This window comes from Pleurodeles waltl, chromosome 4_2 (assembly GCF_031143425.1).
Source record: "Pleurodeles waltl isolate 20211129_DDA chromosome 4_2, aPleWal1.hap1.20221129, whole genome shotgun sequence".
NCBI lineage: Eukaryota > Metazoa > Chordata > Amphibia > Caudata > Salamandridae > Pleurodeles > Pleurodeles waltl.
In genome coordinates this window covers 490,325,890-490,345,551 of record NC_090443.1, presented here as the reverse complement: position 1 = coordinate 490,345,551, position 19,662 = coordinate 490,325,890, and the positions used below count along the sequence as shown (strand labels likewise).

Genomic DNA, 19,662 nt, shown 5'->3' with positions numbered 1-19,662 from the left:
GCACACAGAAAATAAAATTCCTCAAAGGTTTAGGAAATCATCAGTGATCGTATGACGAATTTAGCAATTATAATGAGGTCTTCCCACTTGCTAGTTTTATTTCCCCACTCCTTACCCAGGATTTCACATACATTATATCTTCACCCGTGGTGGTTTAATCACTCCAAGCAGAGTTTGGCCTTTAAATTGTGCGCTCTAAACTGCCCTGACTGCCGCGGGAATCTGTGGGATACTGGAAGCACGTTATAAGGCATTTCGCTGAAAAACTTCCATAGTGTGCTGGATGAACGTCAGTAAGGGACAATTAGCCATTCAGCTCTTGTCCCAAACTGGAACATGCCACCTCAACAGGGCAACTGAGAGTCAAAAACAAAGTGCCATCCGCTAGGGCTGGCTGCATGCTGCAAACATGGTTCTTTTCTAATATGGCAAAAGAGAATGCAGGGTCTAGGCCTTTTTGGCTCTCAGGTGCAATGACTCGCCAAAGTTTTCAGGGGCCTTATTGCATTTCGCATATTTACCTGCCTCATCCAACCCCCAGTGCCCTCGCTGAGCCCCTTACAAAACAATCTAAACTTAAGATCAGCCCTTCTTCAGTTTGCTTAATACACCTGCACACATTTCTTGTGAATCTAGTTCTGTTCATTTTGCTGATCACCCTTTGCTTCTTTAACAGACACATCAAAAATCAGAGGGGTAGGACAGCAGTATTGAGGTTTGTTCGAATTAACTAGCGAGTAGATACTTATACAATGAAAACTATTTACTGGTAGAGTACATATTTGAGTTTGCCGCCTATGTATAACTTTGTCAATGGGAGTAAACCACTGATTGACGGCAGGTGCAAACGAATCAAGCCAGGTGTAAGTCTAGCGATGACTACATAGATGACGATGCGGTTCTAATACTGGTGAAAGACTTGTTCTTGGAGAGTAAGCTAAATTATTGACACAAATGGTCAACACTTGGTTGTAAATAGTTCTGAAATATGGGAGAAATTTGAGCCCCATCTCTACTTAGGGCCAGACATATTGCAATGATATACCTGATCCACTCCCTTCAGTCAGTAAGTCAAGTTGAGGAAGCCCACTCCCCCTACCCAAGTGATTGCACAGGGTGTAGTAGAGTCTACAGATAGAAATTAAAGGCTGGATCACTAGTTTTGGTCTAATCAGTGCTTCTTGAATCAAGAGGAAAGACCGAATGGTTTCTTTGATTTCTAGCCATGTCCTGAAGGTTTTTGGACTAGCTATTTTTCAATATTTCTAAGTCTTTCAGCATTACAATAAGTGCTTTGTATTTCCGAGCAACTGTCCCGACAGAAAGGAAAGTCTTGATTGCTGCAAAGGCTCCACAGTGAAGTACATATGCTAAAACAGGAGACCACACCAGCAGATGTTTGAAGATGGCTTGTGATGGGAAATCAAATCACCCACTGGAGCCTGCTCACACCAGCCAATAACTGTATTAAACAACCATTCCTTACTTCGCTTTTCTACCCATGACAACGAGGTGTCTGCTAGCTGTCGCACAACAGTACAAGGGATTCACCTCTAAACCGCCATGGTAGCTAGCAGTCACACATCACTACCAGAGACACCGCCCTGTGACCACCATGGTGCGGTTGAATCACCCAGCAGGGGCACAGTATATCGCAGATGCAGCCTGGTGCCATTCAGGGTGCAGCTGTGTCACTTAGCGGTCACACACCTGCATTACAGATGCAACCCCACTTTCTCCCACCATGCTGTGCCACTCTGAAGTCACACAGCATTAACACAGATTCAGCCCTGTTGCCTTCATGATGAAGCAGTGTTCCCTAGCAGTCACACAGAACGACCACAGCTGCAGGCCTGTGTCACAGTCATGCTAGTGTCATCCAGCATCCATATGGCAATATTGAAGCGGTGGCCAGGTGCTCCCATGATGCTGCGGTACTACCTCCCCATCAAAAAGCTGTATCACAGATAACTGCATCTTCATTTTTTTAAATGCAGAGTCTACACATTGTTAAAAGCATTTTACGTACACTACAGTTTCTGTGTGGACTATCTTCCATCAGTAAACAAGCCATATGCCAGCTTGCTGCTTCAAACCTAAGCCTTGTTGACTTCTTTCCAGCTCCGGTAATATTCCTCAAACTACTGTGATCTAGGGGTTTTGCACACCTTAAATCTTCTTTTCACCTTTTGTGGATTTAGAGCAAACTTGCCACAGCCATAAAATGATGATAGCGAGGCTCACCCATCATGGGATCTGAACCTTTACCTCCTGCTTGCAGTCCCCCTGCGAGGTTTGAACAGTGCCTTACCTAAGCCCATCTACAGACTTGTCGCCCATGTTGCCTAAATGTTTGTGATCACTGGTTGTTAATCTGCAGGGATCTGTGCTCACCTTCCCATTCTTCTATCTTGTGCATCTTTACTGTATAACCAGGCCTCAGCTGATTTCTGTCACAGGTTAAGGTGCTGTCTCTGTTTGCTTCAGTTCTTGCGTGTCTGTTTTCTTCTTAACTCATGGCTTCTGTTCGTCATCCGGCGATTCCCAGTCTCTCTCCTGCGTTTCATAGTTTCCTCTTCGAGGGATTGCAATTGTATAAACAGAACATTACCGAGGTGGAAACATCTCTTCTCACCATTCCATCCCAAAATGTAAGGAACACAGGGACCATCTCTGTTTATACTCACCAAGAGGAAAATGAACTGCCTAGTGATCTGCCTGTGTTTTTCCTACGAAGCTCTTCATTCTAGCTCATTGCTGCCTGAACCTGTTGCAGTCAGAAACCTCTCAACTGATACATTATTTCCTTCTTCAAGCCAAATTAGTGCGCAGAACTGATGTTGGGTCTTGTGGTGATCTGGCGTTGCTAAGTAGGACCGGAAAACATTGTTTATTGCCTTTTTAAGAGCCAACTCTAATTTCAAATTGTTTTCTCCATAATCGTTTCTCCAACACTGTCGATATAATTAGCGACTCAATAGTGGAATACAAGGTGTGCAGAATTCCATACCTGTTAAAGCAGTGCTCCCCTTTTCTAAAAACCGCAGAGGCTTTGTTTCACTCAGCTCATCAATCTCCTGAGAAGTCAGTCGCATTCAACTGACGGACTGCTTTGCCTCAAGTGTGAACGTATTCATCCCTATACTTGGGACACTGATCTCTCTGGGATTTCACACGGATGCTTCTCTTGGCGTCATTCCTTGTCTCATCTCACGATGTTCTAAGTGTCTCATCAACTACGCATTCATCCTCCCAGTCACTGCTGTGCCTGACACGTTGCAGGCATCCTTCAATTCCAAAATGTTGGGAATGTGCTAAAGCCACAGCCACGGCTTCTAGGGGAAAGGCCACACACTCTACTTAAAAGAGACCTCCATCTCGTTTACTCATTTCTTCACATATTTGTAGAAAGGGTTACTGTCACTCTTCTTTCCCTATATCTTTCCTAACTTGTATATAATAGTCTTGGTATGTGCTGTGTTAAACAGCTACAAGTCTCCCCAAGGTGCCAGATTTCTTCAAATATATCAAATGTTCAAATGACTGATTGATTTTATTGTTCAGTTACATAAAAACCGTAACAAATAGCTTCACGATTCATACCAAAACCAGAGTTCTAAAAGTTCAAATGATCTAATTGTTTGAGCATCAAGAGCTAGGGGTGCCTGGGTGCAGTGAACAAAGGCTGTTTTTGCTGATTCCTCACCAGTTCATGATGAGGCTGCACTGCTATTGATAAAACCTGGCCAGGACTACCTTGCTGGTTGAGCATATCATGACGGGTTCTCACCCGTGGCCTCTCTGCACACACGTTTGGTGCTTTTCTTACATTGTTGCAGCTCCAAGTCCTTTTTTCTGAAGCATAGCTTCAATGATTGTACATGGTAATTATACTTAATACTTAAACAAGGCGGTGCCTATGCCTTGCCTCCATCTGCTCAAATGTTTCTGGATGGAGGGATTGAGATACTGACATCTGACAGAGGATGCCTGAGATATCTGGATCGGTGAGCGACACATCTGACATGGGACAGACTGAGACCTCAGGACTTCTGACACTGGAAAGCTCGAGATTTCTGAACTGGGACCCACTTGAGATATTTGAAGTGCATCTCGCTCCTGACATGGAACAGTTAGAAATCTCTGAATGAGACGGCGAGGTCTCTAGACTGGGTGTGGATACCTTGCAAGCTGAGGACTGAATGAGCTGCTCACACTGACAACTTCAGTTCTCTGGTTTGCTGTAACAATTGCTCAGCAGTTACACAGACCCATGCTTATGGCAGAGACCATTCTTTAGTATAGCTGCCAAGTTTTCCCCAGTCATAGATGTCCAATCAACAACACTTGGTATCCGAGAGCATAAATACTTCTATAAAACTACTGTGAAATCGGAATCTACCCATCCCAGCATGCAAAGTTTGTGTGTACGCTTGTGCGGAGTGATCGGAGTTACCAAGAAGTACTACAGCTGAAACATCAACCTCTCTTTACATTGTAAGCCATACTCCACTGCCGGCACTCATGACAGGAACACAGAGTTAACCCACGCCAACCATCATACTGGATACAAGCACCTATTAATGTAGTGGTACTTTCAGAGGAGTTTGTACGGGGGAGGGGGTACAACATCATAAGGTCACGTGTGTACGAATGTTGAAAACTGGTTGAATTTTATGAGGTTGGTTGTATTGGAAAACCCCATAGCGCACAGTGCTTTTAAGAGTGCTCTGTTTCTGAGCACTGTCTGTGTTATAAGAGACCCAACAAATAAAGCAAACACCAACAATAATGCAGGGCACTGCTGTAACAGCGGATGACAGTGGGGTACAAACGCTGACATCTATGATCAACAGGGGACTATCAGTAAAATACTGGTGTACTCCTTTAGAAACTAAGAACCATTTAAGATGTTTGCTAGCACAGGATATCTGTAACATACTGGTACTGGCACTCGAAGAGGTAGAAAAGAGATCTGTCCTGAATAGTCTAACTACTTGTGGCTACCACACGATTTGAGACAAGGATATATATTCTTTTAAATAAAAAATGACATTTGTGAGAGGCGTGGCCCCACTTTCACATCACTGTAACACTCAGAAGATAGATTGAAATGTAGTCTAGTAAATGAAAATAACTATGGATAAAAACACTGCATCTCATATTGGGTAAAATATAACTCATCAGCCAATAAGAATGCAGAACTAAAGTGTGAAAGACATTTGGCTTTGACAAAGACGCATTCTTTCAAAAACTGATGTAGGGAGGGCCACAGCTAGTAAAGACGTGAAAATGAAACTTGCTCATAAAGGCACATAGCACTCACTGCAAATTACAACTCCAACGATATAAAACAAATGATTGTCTGTTAAAGGCTACATTCCCTGACAATCCAGCATGGGCGCTCCCAATGACACTCACAAATGATTGATCATTGGAAACAGAAGGAAAACAATACTGTGTTTACGAAACTTCAAAAAAATACAAAAGTAGATGTGTTGTCTTTATTTATTGCCTTTATGGCAAAAAAGACTTTCCGAGGCATTTCTTTTTTAAGGGAGCACGGACAAACATCGGTTTCTCTGAACACACAACCATTCCTTTTCAACTGAGCACCAGAACTAAAAGGGACCGGAATCTTCACATGTAATTAAGTGATTCTATTACTTATTAGAGGTGTTTGATTTTTGGACTATTTGGCTATGCTTAACGTTCATTAAGAAAATAGATTAACTATCATGGAGGGGCGGGAACAATTCAGGAGTGGGACAGTGTAATGTCTCAGGCATGGGGGCTCCTAGTATCTGTTTGACTTGCAAGTTTCCAAGTTGTTGAATTTCAGCATCACATCCAAAGTAGTCCTCTCTCCTTGATCACCAGGTTCTCGCCCATCACAATCGACAGCATGACCAGCCTGGCCGGCGTCAACCTGACGGGGGCATCTACAGCTGGCTGGTGTATCTTCGTCTACAACCTGTCACCTGAGGCCGACGAGAGCGTTTTGTGGCAGCTGTTCGGGCCCTTTGGTGCAGTCACCAACGTCAAGGTGATCCGCGACTTCACCACCAATAAGTGCAAAGGCTTTGGTTTTGTCACTATGACCAACTACGATGAGGCCGCCATGGCTATCGCTAGCCTGAATGGCTACCGGCTGGGCGACCGGGTCCTGCAGGTGTCATTCAAGACCAGCAAGCAACACAAGGCATGAAAGGCACTCGCAAGAGGGCGGGGGGAGGGCTAAAATGAAAGCCTGGTGGGGAGGGCTGAGAAACAAAGGAAAAACATGTGGACAGTCCCTTACTATTGTTTTTATTATTGCATAACTCACAGTTAAAAAAAAATATATGCATAAGGCCTGGCCAATTAGGAGCAAAATGATCAAATAATATTGAAACACTACTTTTTTCTTATTCTATGCCAGTGTTAAGGTAATGCATCCCAAGAAGTCTATTTATCTTTATATATATATATCGTGCCTATATTTATCATCCAGGCCTAATCTTTTCCTAAAGAGCAAATAAGTTATAATCTGTGGCACACAGAGCACATGATATATAAATCTGCCTCTGAGGCACCTCAGAAAAGTTTTTTTGAAAAGAGCTGCTCTGGTATTTTTCCCCTTTACCTAAAGACTTTTTCTCCTTGGCTCCATTTTCAGCCTGGATTATATGTGCAACATAGCGCTCGGGTAGGTGGCTTGATGAAGCCCGATAAGAAGCATTTTTAAGTGGGTATGTTGGAGCATCTCGATTTCTTTTTGGCTCCAATCCTCACAATGATGCAAGACAGAGAGACATTGTGAGGAGCTTTGTTGTTAACACATAAACAGGACTATATATTTATACATCAGAGAGGCAAAAATATATAAACATTTTGTAAACTATGAGAGACAAGGCTTTTCAGGCTGAGGAGGAAAAAATAAATGAAATTCCCTACCAACAATCTTCACAAATTGATTTTCTTTGGCCAGGTTGGTAACGGCCAATCATTGAAGAAGTACAAGGATTTAAGATATGTAACTTTTCAGAATACATTTTTCCTCAAGGCGACCTGCAGTGTATCAAAACTAGGAGGGTGAAGGAGAGATGGGCGGGTTCTACCTTTGAGATGAATTGGGTAGAGCCCCGCATGAGCATATCATGTCTCTGTGGACCTCCGCTTTAAGAGGATTTCTCAGACTGATGAGAAAGTTATGCACGTTTTTTAAGAAAAACACATGGAGGAAAGAGTGGGGGCATCTTTTGTGCCCCTTCTTCTTAAAGGGGAACAAGTAGGAACTTAAATCGTCCTCATCTATATTGTTTGTCTTTTTATATATATGAATATAGCTACACTCCGGGAAAACTGACTACATTTTTTTAATTTTGTGGTCTTGAAAGGTGGTTAAAAATGTGCAATTGTAATATTCAAACTAAAAATAAGATTTCTCTATGAAGGGTAAGCAGTAGTAGTTGGCAATGAGAGCCCCGCTGCTCAGGAGATCAGGGTGGCAGTCCTAACTGGTTTGAGCTTCTGTCCAGATTCAGCAATCAACAACCTAAGACCAGTACGAACCTAGCATGATGGTGTACGGGAGTTTGCCTACAAACCTGTCATTTGGATAAAAAAACATCAGGAGCAATAAAAAAAAAGACTCTCTGTAGAGGATAAGGGTCCAGGGAGTCTGATTCTGGAAAGAAAAGATAATTTCAGTGAAGGAGAGTGCATTTTGCAAGACCCTCTTCTCTTTACATGAGAGAGTGCCAGAAATCAGAGACCTCCTGCTCACAATAACCAAAAAGAAAAAGCATCATGGGCCATGTTCACAACGAATCCCAGCAAGCTAGCATGTGGGTTGAGACTTAGTTATAATGAATGCACTACACAGAACTGCACCCCATCCTTTAAGTGAATGGCGTAACTGCAGTATGTAGAAGGAATGGTGGAGGTAGGTGAATCCCCAGAGGCAAATTTATCTTTTATAATGTAAATATTGGGAGACAATCTATTTCCATCATTCCGTGTTTGTTACACTTTTTTATGGCGCACAGAAATGCATAGAATTTCCGCATCTTTTTCGATTTGTTTGCCTGATACCAAACTTCAGTCCAATATCCTAAACTGTTGGATAGTTCTTAACAAATTTGCAGACCTTCTAACGTGCTTACACAAAAGCACCAGAATTTATCAGATTATTGGTGGAATTTGACGCCTATGTGGTCTTTAAATCTAACCTCCTTAAAACACCCATTAGTGTGCAGGCATCATCTTTCAAAAACCATTTCAACCCACCAATATGATGGCTCTTGAGTAGTGGAACTACATGACAGAGGCACTTGGATGTAACATCCTGGATCCCATTTTTAGCCAACAAGAGCCCCAAACAGAATGATAGCACGGAATTAGTAAAAACAAAATGCCACACTTGTCTTGTATTGGGCAAGTCTACAAAGGCATCCAAATGCAGTGCCAATACTACATCTTGTGAATAAGTGAAACTGGACTCCAATGGTCTTGAGTTGACATTTTGTGAATGTGCCAGTTTGCTCCTCGGAAAGTCTATTTGAAAACTAAGATGATAAGAGACTCCAGCACCCAAAATCCCAAGCTCCTCTCTTTGCCTATCAGCAACATGCTCTACTTTGTGCTGATTATGGCACCTCTCGCATGTCAACTGCACGACTCAGATGAAATACTATACTTTGCGGGTGACAGTTTACAAATAACTAAGAAGGGTGACATGTTACGCAGGCCACTGGGTGTGCATGTTACCATAAAAAGGCCAACGTGGTAGTGTGTCCCATTTGACACACCATGCAATATACATCATCTGCACAACAATATTTGTAAACATGTCAACTGTAGAACTCCAACCAAGATGGCTGACTAACAGAAGTGCCAGAGTCGACATGGTAATACCGACATTAACCATGGACACCCAGAAGGTAATATTAACATAGAATCCAAACCAAGAGGGCTGCCTTTCCGGAACAAGCAGATAGCGTTTGTGGCCAGTGACACATTTCAGCCTGCAACAAGGTGTCCAGAATTTGACTGGTGACATGTTGCAAAACTTAAAAAGACAGAGGACCTGATTACGACCTTGGCGCTTAGGATACTCCATCACAAACGTGACGGATATCCCGTCCACCTTATTACAAGTTCCATTATATCCTATGGAACCTGTAAACAGCACGTTTGTGACAAAGTATCCCCTCCACCAAGTTCGTAATAAGGCCCAGAGTTTTCAAAGGACACAACACACTGCAGATCACAGTACGATTACCACAGCTCTAAGGACTGGAGTAACCATGTCTAGATTGGAAAATGCATATGCTAAACAAAACACACATGGTAATGTGATCAAATGTAACAGTATGCTGCCCAAGCCACACATAACATAGGTGACTCCAAAACAATATGCGGAGAGCAGGTCCAGTGAAATCCATTAAATATATATATATATATATATATATATATATATATATATATATATATATATATATATTAACCTACCCCCAACATGCATGATAGCAACAGAGGGCTTAAAACCTACTATTGCACCCGCCTCCAAAAGGGTTTTCATACTGTAAGATTTAGAAAGGTGTAGAGTTGTTTTTACATGAGAAGAAATGAGGAGACAGGCAGATTCCTCTTTAGATCTGCAATTCCTACTTTCGTAAACAAAGAACTTTGCCAAAGAGGGTCTTCTCTTTGATGTGAAATCAAAAAAAATTACAAAAAAAAGAGCCTGAACAAAAAAATCTATTTTTATAAAAAAGGAAAATGACCTTGTTGAGAATTTTTACTTGATTCTTGAACTTGACAAAAAAATGTAGAAGAAAATATTTTGGCCGATTGAGTCACTTTGCAGTTGAAAAGATCAGAGGTTGTTTTTTCCCCGTCGTGTATGCATATTCTTAATTTGTCAAAAGTCTTTATAAGGATTAAAACAAACAACTAACAGATTAAGGAAACATCCGGGATTGTTTTAGTCGCCTCAATTACTTTCTCCGGAATGTGTTTATTTACCAAGTTTCTTCTTTTTTTAAAACAAAAACTTTTAGATTAATTGCATTTTTCTTTGGAGAGCAAAAAGATCAAAATATTTTTTTCATATGGATCAATGGGTTTACTTATCAAAACCTAAAAATAAATCACAATATCACGACGGAAAATAAGAAAAGGAAAGAGGACAAGTAAAATATGACCTTGCCGTACAGTTTCATTTGAAAAGTCAGTTGCAAGTGCAGGCCGAGACGGATCAGTTCCAAACAGGGGCATGGACATATGAAACCCGGTATGTAGACGCAGTAGCGCACACAGTTCACCAACCTTTCATCAAACAGGCAAAATGATGTTACATTAATGCCGAATACCTATAGCCTTTCAAACAATTTACGGTTTTGCTGTTCATTTCCGTGGAAGTGACTTTTTTAAATACAATATCTAACAATGAAAACATGCAAACTACTCAGCATCTTCATGTCTCCCAAGTTTACAAAATTGAGAGAAGGTGAACTGTGGGTCAGGAAGGGAAACATTTTCATTTGTAAAACATTTTTAATTCAGAGCAACAAGAAAAAGCTAAAGCCAATGGTCAACCTTACATCACAACAAAAGCACTGGCATTCCCAAAGAAGGACAACTGGGGTTTCTGCAGTATTCCTCAAAATACATGGGTGGGAAAAATAACTCCAAACTCTATACACATGGAAAGCAATTCAATTCAGTTGAAAGAAAAGAACAATTTAAAAAATACGAACTAAATTTAATTTGAATAAACAAAACCTCAAAACATGTAAATATTTTGTGAAATAGTGATAGGACATGCTGAGCAAACAAATCTACATGTTCAATTTCTGCTTTGTTCTAGAGGGTCAGAGATAGGTTAAGCCTACCTTTAAATACATTCCCCTCCCACAAAAGCTTGCTGTATGCAAACTGTAACATCTGTGGATCAAAGGTGAACATGATAATTAATCACTATCTTACTTCTGAAATGCATGGTGGGGAAAAAAATAAGTTTCGGTAGAAAATGTGCAAATGCCCACTTGATAACAATGTCGCCAAAAACATTGTTTCTCATACCTTCATACCTGTTCGAATCACTGAAGCACTTTTGTAAGGTCTAGTTTTATACAAGATATTTTTATAAAAAGAAACCCTCATACAAACGTGAGTCAAACAAATCTGGGTGGAATGCTTATTGCGAGATATTAGCTCAAATTTCAAATCCCATCTCACCTGGGGATGTACCTGTAAGAGGCAAATATGACATTTTGCAGCACAAGCTGACCCGTGGCTTCAAGTGCAGTACCTAAAGGCTGACAATAGGGCTTATACTGTCACACTTTAGTCAGATTTTTCTGGAACAAAATAAGGCAATCATAACATTTATGCCGGACCATCTATTAATAAATTGCCACAACAATTCTGCTTGATCTTAACTAAACCATTCACCCCATTCCTAGATTAGACAGACATGGGGCTGCTGAACATTCTGTAAATAAACAACACCCTTTTAAATACAAGTGTCCCAAAATGCCCCCGCCTAAAGCTGAGTGTCTCGATTTTATAAGAGATCATATTGCAAAAAGGCAGTTCAAGACTTAAATCAGTAGCTTTGAAATATTTAGAACAATTAAAAAACAATAAGTGCAAACAGTGGCTCCACATACAGTACCTTGTTCACCCACTTCTTCTCAAGTACATCCCTCTGGTCTTTTTAGAATCTGAAAACATGAATGAGTCGGGGACCTTTGTCTCTTGATAAGTTGGGCATCCTCAGAGGCATGCACCCTTAGGGTGACTCATTGGTGTATATGCTGAAAAGATTTATAACATCAAGAACCTTTTAATTGAAGTAAAATTATGGATGTGGTCTAGCTCATGATTTTGGGGGGAGGTGGGGAAGGGCACTAAACTCAGACTAAGCTAAGTGTACCTGAAATACCTTTAAACCTTTGTATGACTGCATGTTCAATAACAGGCAAAATCCGCCAAAGATTATTCAAATTACCACACTTTGCTCGCATCAGGTTTGTGGTTTTAAAACCAAAATCCAACAGATAAGTCTCATAGTAAGCAAGTTACGCCAGCCCTAGGAAGATGTGTCTTCTTTCCACTGCAGAGAAGCAATCTAAGGGTTTCTCTAGCCCTTAGCTCCAAATCTTTGTTCTTGGAACTGATCCGTCGCAAAAAAAAAAAGAGAGCAGCACCATCCAGTAACATCTTGTGGCTCGAGTCTATGGCCTTGCAGTGCCCTAACATTTGCACCAAAATCAAAAATAGGAAATAACATATATCAAAGAGAGTGGGCAAAGAACCTGCAGATTACGAACAAATGCAAAGTCCCACTCTTCAAGCTCAGCATCTACAACAGAAAATGAACCTACGAGATTTCTAAAAGTGCAGAATCCACTTTTCTTTGCTTTTATTAGTTTTCTTTAACTTTCTCGTTAATGTTCTCCCTTTCCCCTGCCCGTCTAGGGCCTTGTTCAGTGCTTATATTTATTAGTGTAGGAGGCCAAGCCTTTTGTGGCCCCAGTAGCCATCCTGTGGCAGCGCAATCGAGCATACTGAGTTATTCTCTCTAGCGATAAGCCCAGTGTGGCTGCTCAGAAAACAAGTGGTGTTAATTTGATGCCATTATTGGCGGCTGAGCAGTGGATGACCCCTCCCCCACCTGTGGAAGTAATTGTCAAGGAATCCTTGCTTTCTGGGAGCGCCCACTTCATTAATAAAATACTACATACCAACAAGCATATGCATATTGTATTCCCTCACAAGATTTCCTTGACACTTTGGTTACAGAAAGCAACATTAAGAGATAAATAAGGATCTGTATGCCACAGAGGGATGGCAAACAGTGGCAATGTGATCTTTAACTTAAGCAAATTTGAAATAATTTGGACAAAACAAGATAATGGGACAGGATTTTAGTGTGCTCGCATACACAACATCTCAACTATCATGAGGCAAAACTGTACAATTGTACCTAAGCCTCAGCTTGTGCAGGCTGCAGAACCAGGTGAAGCAATACGTTTGGTTGCCTGGAAGCAAATACAAATGAAAGGCCTGCCAGGAACCCAGCACTGATGTCTAACAGAGATGTGGGAATTTAAGAATAAAATGGGAATCCAAAAAAGCCATGGAAGGAGATGTTGTCTCTCTTTTTGAGGACCCTCATCAGATTGTGAAATATCCCTCCAAACTTACTGAAAGGTGATTCTTATGTACATGTGAAGATGAATCTTAATCTGAAGACTCAAAAGCTGGGTTTCATAATTAGGTACGATTTACTAATTAAATAAGGAAAATATCATTACTAAATATCCGAAATCACTCCAATACACAAATGAAACAGCTACACAGAGACAGAGGTGGAGGGGTCTAAATATGTTTTGCTATTTTTATTTAAAAAGAAAAATGTTTTAAATGTCTTAGAAATTTGTTCCAGTTTTACTTGTTTATAATGATTTTAGAAGATTAGTTAGATTTACTTGAGTTGCAATGAATGTGTTCAAATTGTGTCTTGTGGAAAAACTGTAGGCGCTTCTGTGGCAAAAGACAAAATAACCAGCCACCTTCAATGCGTGTATATCTTTTTGCGAATTTTAGCTTCTTGTAGTTTTTTAACTTATTGTTAACTTAAATATTTATTACTGCCTTGTATAAGTACATATCTGTGTATATTTATGTTACCTCATCCTATCTGCAAGTTAAAAAAATATCTTTTAATTTGCCGGGAAAGTGGTTATGACTAATTTATTGAAGTAAAAACAAGTTTAAAAATGAACAAAATGGTTTAAAAATAATAATGGAAAAAACAAAAGAAAAGCTTGACGCTCTCCGAAAAAGGGCAAAGTGCACTGATTAGACCTATGTTATAAAATGGTGTAGTTAAAAGCTATATAGAATGTTCCTTTTGTGTCATATAGAGTTAATCAAACTTTGTCCCGTTGTTGCTTTTTTTCAGTCTACCAGCTGGTATGTTACCCTATTTATGGACAGGTTCTGCTTAGAACTGCAACCTGCCCCACTCCACCTTGCCAATGGACTTTACTCTGGTTCAAACTTATGTCAGTTCCCAACTTCACAAAATGCATGGATGCACTTAATCACCAAAAAAAGTGTATTTCACGTTCATGTGCAGTTTTTATTATTCATTGTGGAGACTACTTGGTAGGCATTTCCACTGCGCTGCAGATTTATTTGCATACCCTAGACACTGCTACTGAAGCAAGTTGGATTGCTCAGTATAAAGTGACACAAAGGTAGGCGCCCGAAACAAAAGCCGCTCAGCTCCAGCTAGGAGGGACTGTTGTGCTTCAGCCCTGGCGCGAAACAATGAGGAGTTTGGCATTATTCGTGTCCTAAAAACAACCTCAGAAAGTAAGCAAAGCTGCGTCGATAACGTGACAGAACAGGTATGCAGTGGGCTATGGGTGTGACAGCCTCAGAGAAAGAAACAAAGCAAATCTCCCATTGCCTCTACGGGAATGAAAACACACACGCTATATATAGTTGTTGTTGACTGCATTTTCGGATAACGACTCATGATGGCCAGCCCACGCCTCGGTGAGGTGCCCCTCCCTCAACAATGGTAACAGATAGCATGTTACTCTCTGTGTATCTGCATATATTTTTAAGCCAAGCTGTTCTTACACGTGGATTAGTTATACACAGCGCCTTAAGCAGACTCAGAGTGCAGCCACTTTGCACAGGCCCACAGTGGGAAGCAGTGAAGTTCTCGAGGATGATCCGGGCCTGACCTTTGCACTGTAGTAAGAAATGACTGAATCCGTATTTATTAATGCCATATTTGTTCCAAGTAACATGCTTTGTTGTGCTACATTTTTTAAAATCAGAAACAATTATTTTTTCGATCATACTACTGCTCTATTGCTTAGCAAAAAGAGGGCGAAGGTGTTATGTGAAATAGAATGCACATAGTCGGGGCACGGTCGGGACACAGTTGACTGGGTCAGTCATACTTTATTTCGGAGGCCGAGTGGTGTGACATGAGACTTTGGAAACCCTTCTCTAACAGTAGAAAACAGAACAGTATTGTTCAACCAGTTTTAAGGTGGCCTTTCTCCAGTGCTAGTCACAGATAACAAACTTGCTGACTGATCGGGTCACAATGTGGTGCACAAGGGATGAGGGCTGAGGGCTGAGAAATGGTGACATGGAATGGACCAGCCCCAAAACTATTCGAGAATAGAGGGGAAAAAATAGCTGCCCCACTCTCATACACCCCATGTTCTGAAACGTGGACCTGAAGCATTTCACAGATAATTTTAGCACTTTAAAATAATTAAAAGGGGTACGAGGAATTTTACAAGATGGAGTAGTTACAATTTGTAAGTGCAATATTCCTGTTGTAAGTAGAAATTTCATTCCATAGCACAACAACTTAAATGTCCCACTATTTATATTAAAAGGTAGATAGTCAGCAATTAAGCCTAAATAGAGTATTGATGCTGTATGTACTGAAATGAATGGTGACAAGCTCATAATTCAAAATTAAAGTACAGTGGGCCAATTATGGTATAAGAATCTACAGAAACAAGAAAAAAGGCATAGGGGTGGATATATCTAAAGTCTTGTCCAGGTGCAGTGAATAATGGTCTCCTCGCTACCACTGCATTTCCAGAGCTTCTGATTGAATATCTGTCCTTATCTCCCACTGGCAAAAATAGAACAATTAAAATGTGTGAATGTGCCCTCGTCCCAATAAGCATATTCATTAATGTGCGTAAAGAACTGACTTCCTCACTGCTCTTAAAGAGTTTCTCCCCCCACCCCCCAATCTCTCTAGTCGAATCCTAGATGTCTGCTCTGAATTTACACAAGTGTTGCGACTTCCTGTGTGTTGAAACACTAAAATTCTATGACAACTCCAATTTCGGGGTAGTTGATTTCTTACCCACCCATTTCCACTGCTGGTTAGATTAGGCTATGTCAACTCTGCGTAGAATGATCAAGCTGTTACTCTTTTCCACAAAGGGGTTACTGCTAAAAGGCGAAACCAACATACAAGCTCTTTCACAAACTACTGTACTCAAAAAGGAAAAGGACTAAACTTCCTACCTTATCTCTAATATTACCTGAAACAGCTTTCAGAGTCTATTCTCAACGGGAAAGAGAGGGGTTGCACTGCGACTGCATTTTGGAGGAGGTTTAGCTGCACATACAGAGCAAACAATGCACATAGCAGGCTGTGCGTAACTTTCATTTAACAACTTTTAAGATATAGTTTATGCTTTCATTATTGGATGGCTTCAGGTCCTAACAGCTGAGAATAAGTGTGCAATTAGTAGCAGTACCTCTTTGCAGTCATCAATGGTTCTCTCACTGATCACAATTATTTTTCACCAAAAATGTAATTTTTCACCCATTTATAATGCAGGAGCATCCATATCTGAAGTAGAGTTACCAAAATACGGAATAAATTAAATGGTGGAATGATGGTGAGATTAGTCTCTTGAAATGTTTTTCTTATTGCCTTTTTGGAGTAAACAAATAAGCACTGAGGGAGTGCCGGAATCCCTTTCTTTGATGTCCAAGATCTTTCCCTTGTAAATGTGGAGTGGGGTATGGCAGAGAGATTGAGTGCCTGTACAAGGTTGCTTCAGATGCTTTTTTTGGTCCAGTTACATCGTGGCTGGGAATGCGACCAAGAGTCAGACAAAATAAAAACCTACAAAAACTGTAAACATTAAAAAAGAATGGAAAAAATACAAAAACAGGAAAAAAACAGAAACCACTTTGCGTTTTAGTTTTAGAATATTTATTACTGGGGTTACAAGCGTGGCAATTGTAAGACACTTTTTCATGGACTGTTTAATTTATTTGTACTTATCATACCAGAAAATAAAGTTCAGAATTTTATAGCGTGGCGGTTGTTTCTTGTGGTCACTGTAACTTTTTTTGTGTGCACCTGAAATTATTTCTTGTAGAATGTGCTTCACAGGGCTTTTCAAAGTGAAGAACCATGCATCTGCAGACCATTTACAGTATCAGCAGTGAAACTCTTCTCTTACACAGGTCAACACGGCATTACAGAGGGCTCTTGTTCTAGCTTGAGGTTCTCATGACTATAGACAACATGCTCACTGGACAGAAAACACTAGGTTCCCTCTGGGCTTAAGAAAGGCTTTCTCAGTGACTAACCATTCTAGAAGAGGCAGACTGGAGGCTTATATTCTGGCTATTGAGAGGTAGAGCAAATAAGACTATTCCACAAGGTGCTGGAACTCTTAGCATCATTATAAAAAGTGGAACCTACAGACAGCCGATCAACCAAGACTCAAAAAGAAACCCCAAAAAGCTGAAGTGATGAAAATACAAGAAATTCGTAAAGGACATCATGGGATAAACAGAGTACCATTGTTTTAGAATGCTTATCAAGCTTCTATTGTTGTTTCAAAAGACATGGACCGCTACAGTAGTTTAAGAGGGAACTATCAGCTGACTACAAATAGGTGGCACTCTTTCCTTTGGTTACTAAGGAAGTCTGGTTGCTGCTAGGAAGGTCAGCATATTCTCTGTTGCTCAGAGAGAAAGAGGGTTCTCCAGTATACGTCTAGACTGCAGGTGTCTAGTTATGGAACTCTAATTGTAAAATGCTAGAATTGTGCTACCTTATGAGCCTTTGGTCCTTTCATTCCCAGGCTTTTTGGGTTTGGATTGTACTGGCACAAAATTGGTGTTGAGAATATAAAATTTTGGTAAAGGAACATTGCATCTCTGGCATTCTCCAAGCCATGCATCCCTCCTATCCTTGAAGTCATGTATCAGACGCTCAGTTCTTTCGCTGAAGGACACAGACACTAAAAGAGTGAGTAACTTCGCTATAGTGGACAAAGCGGGCAGTGGATAATCTGCTGCAGAGGTCTGTCTCAACTCTGGATGTGCTGACATTCTTTGACACAAACCTTGAGACCAGGAGGTGCGCACACAAGCTGCATGAACAAGTATTACTGATCTCTGCTCTGTAATCTGTCCAGGAGTTTGACCGGATCTCTTCCCAGACTCTCCTTTTTTCCCTCTGTCCCGTTATCTCGCAGACACCCCACAGGTCTTCCTATCCACTGGTCCACTGCATTGACTTGCCATTGTGGCATCTTCAGAGCAAGCAAGGAGCTGCACTGTTATATGGCTGGTCTTGCATTATTACCATAGAGGGGGCTTCTGCAGCATTTCAAGCTGCAAAACGAACATTCATTCACCCGGAAGTTACTGATAGGCAATTAGTCTGTGAGCAGTAAACCTATGGGCTGGCAATATATGACACTAACTGGTGAGTAAGAAGTTACCTTTTGCATATTCTGGCAGCCATACATCAGAAATAATTGTACATTTCAATCTTGGGCAAAAGAGATATCTGCCATGAAGACGTGACATCTGTGCACAGTTATTACACATCTGAACTCCACTTGCTGTTTCTCAGAAAATCAAGGTTCAGATGCTGTCAATCGTGTCTAATAAAAGAGGAATATATTTTGAGTAAAAAAATATTTTGAGGCTCTCTGCCTTGCCAGACCTTTCTCCTACTCAGTGTTTGAATACAGAAGCCTTTTGCTACACAAAGTAACCGATTATTGTGATTGTCATTGTTTGAAAAACTAGTAGTTGGGATGGATTTTCGCTAGAGAATGAATGTTGGACATGGCTCTCCCTAGGAAAAAATCTTGAAACTTTTTACTCCCCCCGCCTATGCTGTCTCCCCATGCTGGGCCTTAGGATTAAGGACACTTCCCCACTGTCTGGCAGTGGGGAAGTGAGTCCCCCGCCCTACCTGTAGTAGGAAGAGGCAGGGGGAAGGACGTGGCGGGCAAGGCACCCCGGTTAACCCCAGAGTAAGCAGGGGAGACGGGGCAAGTGCGGGTGGTTCCCGAATGTGGAGCCCACGCTGACCTTTGAATGGAGCCCTGGGCCTTGATGGCCCTGGGTAGACCCTGGGAAGGCATTCACCCATGTCTAGGTACACCGGGGGAGGGACCCCCTACAGGGGGGCCCTAGGCAGAGGCCCAGATGATGCAAAAAGCTGCATTGAGGCAAAATGCAACCAAGAGCCTAGGGCTCGGAGCCCTTTCTCTCTTGCAATGCAGAGTGAAAGCGCACATGCCATCCATATGGATTGACACTGGCCCTGTTGCCAGGGTACGAGGTTAGCGTACCCAGGCAGAGCCAGGTATTGATGGGGGTTAACCTTGCTGACTCTGGGCATGTCTAATCACGGCCGGGCGGAGTGGTTCCTAAAGGAGGGCACGCATGACCATCATGACCACTGTGCGCACATTTGCGTCTGAGTATTTCCTAATAGGACAAGAGCCTGTGGGCTCAGGCTGATCAAGGTGCACAAGCACCAAGTTGACGGCCATAGCTGAAGTGTCACCTGCGGTAGGAGGAGGGTACATGCACTAAGGCATGCATGCCTGTTTTTTTTCGGATTTGTATTCTGCACCCGAACTACTGCAAGCCAAGGTTTTACAGGCTTATTTTTCGGAGATTAGCTTACTCTGGTTTGAGGCTGCCTATAGGGCATATTTTGATGCACCTTTTTCGCTGGAGGAGGTGAAGGCTACGATCCGAGCCCTGCCTGGAGATAAGTCCCCTGGCCTTGATGGCCTGAACCCAGCATTCTATAAAGAATACTCTGATATACTAGCA

General features: G+C 41.5%; 1 protein-coding gene across 15 annotated transcripts in view; it reads left to right on the top strand.

The window, feature by feature from the left end:
• Positions 1 to 9,706, top strand: part of ELAVL3 (ELAV like RNA binding protein 3) — a 91,098-nt gene extending 81,392 nt beyond the window's left edge. For 3 of the 15 annotated variants that reach the window (XM_069231895.1, XM_069231900.1, XM_069231892.1), the window contains one exon: positions 5,881 to 7,775. In XM_069231895.1, the coding sequence (XP_069087996.1) occupies positions 5,881 to 6,208 (328 nt within the window). In that variant the 3' untranslated portion in view covers positions 6,209 to 7,775. Of the gene's footprint in view, positions 1 to 5,859 lie in introns of all 15 variants that reach the window. The other 12 variants (XM_069231888.1, XM_069231890.1, XM_069231898.1 and 9 more) reach the window with 6 other exon arrangements.
• Positions 9,707 to 19,662: the final 9,956 nt, after the last annotated feature.